The 3,696-nt window shown below is 38.0% G+C and overlaps 1 protein-coding gene across 1 annotated transcript; it reads left to right on the plus strand.

Annotated features, from left to right (window-relative positions):
• Positions 1–1,045: 1,045 nt before the first annotated feature.
• Positions 1,046–3,437, plus strand: LOC114759695 (uncharacterized). The gene is made up of 9 exons (XM_028948914.1): positions 1,046–1,357; positions 1,448–1,603; positions 1,715–1,873; positions 1,970–2,196; positions 2,340–2,508; positions 2,583–2,849; positions 2,942–3,045; positions 3,146–3,218; positions 3,300–3,437. The coding sequence occupies exons 1-9, from the start codon at positions 1,046–1,048 to the stop codon at positions 3,435–3,437; spliced, it is 1,605 nt and encodes a 534-aa protein (XP_028804747.1).
• Positions 3,438–3,696: the final 259 nt, after the last annotated feature.

A 3,696-nucleotide genomic window follows, 5' to 3' on the forward strand; every position in this document is an offset into this window, starting at 1 on the left:
AAAAGGGGTCTCTGTTTTCTTCAAAATGCTGTTGTGAATAGCCATACTGAAGTTGTAAATATGTATATAGATGTTGTTAATACCTACACTGGAGTTGTAAAATAGTAACCCCGAAGTTGGAAAAAGGGGTTTGTGTTTTCTTCAAAATGCTGTTGTGAATAGCCATACTGAAGTTGTAAATACTTATATAGATGTTGTTAATCCCTACACTGGAGTTGTTAAGTTCTAACCGAAGTCGAAAAAAGGGGTTTGTTTTCTTCAAAATGCTGTTGTGGATAGCCATACCGAAATTATAAATAACTATATAGATGTTGTTAATCACAAGTTCCTAACTTTTATTATATTTTTAATATTCCTCGTGTGAATGAAAGGCTGTGAATTGTGTTGTTTTGGAAAAGTACGTTATAACTCCACTTTTAAGCTTGTAACATTTTGCCTAATGCTTTTTTAGCTTATAACGCCACCCTCAATAATTGTTTTCTGACATGCTTGTTTTAATGTGTAATGTGCAGAAAAAATGGTGTTGGAGGGAGAGACATCAACTTCAAAAGGGCCAAGGAATGGGTATGTCTTATTTAGAGAAGAATTTGCTGAAGGGAAAAAAATCAAGGGTGCAGTAGATAGAACTAACAAGGTGAAAGAGGCATGGGCAAGGCTCTCTATTAAGGAGAAGAAAATATATAGTGAAAGGGCCAAACAAATGAGGCCGGAGAAGAAGAAGAGTAAGAGAGTATGGAAAATGTTCACCCGTTGCTCTGTTTGTCAATTCATATCACTGGCGGAATTTGTTAAGAGTGATGAAAGTTTAAGACAAAGGATAGAGAACATAGGATTCTCTAAGTTGTTGGATGTGGAAATTGACAGACTCCCACGTGAGTTAATTGTAGCTTTCATTCAATCGTACGATCCAGCAACACATCAATTCTGATTAAGGGGGAGGACAGAAGAAGTTGAGGCAAATGATGTGGGAACATTGCTTGGTGTGCCCCATACTGGGCAAGAGGTAAAAGGAGATGTTGATGAAAATCATGACACATATAAGAAGATGAGGAGAAAGTATTTAAATGTTGTTTATAGCAAGATATTAGCTGACATAAAAAGTAGGACGGATGATGAGCATTTCGAACTATTATTTATGTTGGTCACACTTGGCACATTTCTAGCTCCAACTTCAAGTGCAAAAGTTGGTGAGAAGTTATTAAAGGTGGTATGTTCAACTATGAATGGATATAAACGGTATGATTGGGCGACGTACATCATGAATGACCTCTACAAGGAAATGGAAGATTATGTGAATTTGTTCATGAAGGAGAGGGATCCGTGCTGCACTGTGGGTGGCTGCTTGTACTTCTTGGTGGTATGTTTATAGCAAAACATGTTGTTTAATGTTAATGTAACTGTTTAATTCAATTGGATAATACGGTGTGTTCTATGATTGTGGTTGCAGCTATATTTGGGTGAGAAATTCCCATTGTCAAAAGCTATTAACCATGACCCAACAAATGCTATTGCATATTGGACGGATCAGAGAATAAAGGAATTGGTCAACAAAGAGTCAAAGAGTAACATAGGCCTATTGTACAAAGGGAAGTTTACAAAAGTGGTCAAAGATACAATAAGTGTTGCTCATCTATGACCGGTATGTTTGTAGTTTTGTATGTATAAACTTCATTAGTATGTAAAGAGTTTAACTGTTTAACAAATGTGTTAGCAGGAATTGAAGGAAGTGCATCGAAGGATGATGGATGCACTTGAGGAAAGCCATAAAAGGCTTAGTAACCAATTTGCAGAGGAGCTTATGAAGGTGCAGCTCCATCTACAGGGGATGCCAAGTTCAAATCTGAGGGACCTTGTTGACAACACATGCGATGAGGTAGTGATTCTTCCATCTGATGGTAAAGGTGAAGAGGGAGGTAGTGACAAAGGTTATAGTGATGGAGATATTGCTGAAGGTGAAGCCCATGATTAGGAAAGAGGTAGTGATGAAGGTGATGAGGATGGAGAGGAAAGAGACAGTGAGAAAGGTGATGATGAAGGAGATAAAGGGGTGAAGTCATCAGATAAAGAGACTAACAAGGGAGAAGACCGAAGGCCATCAAAGAGAACAATCATTCCAAGTCGTCAAGTAACTTCTTCATGGATTTCCATGTTAAAGCCTGTTAAGAGGAGAAAGAGAGTGATAACTGAGAAAGACAAGTTTTTCAACATTGTCTCTCGTATGTGTTCACGGGAGGAGGGTCAGACTAAGATATGCCGTGCATGGAACATTGAAAGCAGGAATTTTTTTTCATCTTATTTTGTTATTGCTGTTTTACTTACATATGATATATACATTGCAGGATTATGGTTACAATGTGTGATGAACAAATTGATCGGGATCAATTGCGCACCATAGGTGGAATCGAAAGAGTGAGTAGCCCTCTGATAACAATGGTCGATAGGGCATTAATGGCAGAGGCAGGTGAGGGAGGACAAGTGAGACGACACATTTTTGATGCTGAGTTCATGGTGAGCCCTGTGGTATCTACGGTTTGTTTGACAATTACGGGTTGTGATGATTAAACTAATATGTTGTTTTGTAGATGAAAATGCTTGGTAACCCTTCACAGTGGCGAGCATCAGAGAATAAACGTGCTATTTTGCCACAGCATATCGGGTACAACCTAGCTGACTGTGATTTAATATTTGGACCCGCAAGTGTTGAGTCTCACTGGTTTTGCTTTGTGTTGGAGCCAACAACAATGCATTTTTATGTCCTGGACTCCATGAGGCTACCTAATGATATGCCAAAGAAGACCAAGAAGAAGGATTCATTGGAAGAAAAAAGGATGTTTCATCTTTATGCATGTGTAAGGACTAAACTAATGTAGCTGTGTATCACAAGTGCCCAATGTTTCCACCTTTTTAGCTCATATTTTGGATTTCTGTTGTCGGTTTGCAGAGAGATAACTTTTATGATATAATTGCATTAGTCAGACCTCAACATGTTGGGAAGAAGCCTAAGACTGATATTATTTTTGCACCTGTTCCACAACAGAACAACATGTATGTTGTGTTGACTGTTGACATTGTTTTCTAGTTTAAGATGTGAATTGCAGAAGCAGTCATACTAACTTAAATGTTTTATTTCCCATTGGTTGTATAGGAGACATTGTGGTGTTCATGTGTTGATCTGGCTAAGCAAATGGGTCCCGGATGTGACATTTGACTTCAATGAGGTATGAAAGTTGTCTGTAATTAATGATTAATTATTTGCCAGGTATGGTGGACATTAACATGTGCACTTGTCTTATATGCAGAATCATGTAGCTGAGTTTAGACGTGAGCTAATGTGGTGGCTAGTTAATCATCCGCTAAATACAAGTCATGAAGAAGCCTTAACTCTCCTCTCAGAACAGCAGAACAAGACAACCACCAAAAGACGACGTTTGTCATAGTACTTAGTAGGAGGTTCCTTGTACATGTCTATGTGACACTCTGATGTAGTTCCATGTTATTTAACTTTGGAGAAGATTTATGTACATGGCAGAAGGACTGATTTGAAGATTAGTAATTGTGCCTTGTTAGCAATGGGTTCATACCATTTGCGACATTAGTAGTCAAACTTTATGGTAAATTTTACAACTCCAATATAAGTATTAACAGTATCATTATATATGTTTCCAACTTGTGCATTGGTTTTCACAATAGCATCCA

Source organism: Neltuma alba, unplaced genomic scaffold, assembly GCF_004799145.2.
Source record: "Neltuma alba isolate B1F8T4 unplaced genomic scaffold, ASM479914v2 tig00010882_pilon, whole genome shotgun sequence".
NCBI classification, from domain to species: Eukaryota; Viridiplantae; Streptophyta; class Magnoliopsida; order Fabales; family Fabaceae; genus Neltuma; species Neltuma alba.

Excerpts from the sequence above, each read along its gene's own strand:
- LOC114759695 (XM_028948914.1), top strand. The coding sequence starts at position 1,046 with ATGAGGAGAAAGTATTTAAATGTTGTTTATAGCAAGATATTAGCTGAC. Across the intron at positions 1,358-1,447 it reads GCTGCTTGTACTTCTTGGTG|CTATATTTGGGTGAGAAATT; the intron begins GTATGTTTATAG and ends TTGTGGTTGCAG. Across the intron at positions 2,509-2,582 it reads TTTTTGATGCTGAGTTCATG|ATGAAAATGCTTGGTAACCC; the intron begins GTGAGCCCTGTG and ends GTTGTTTTGTAG.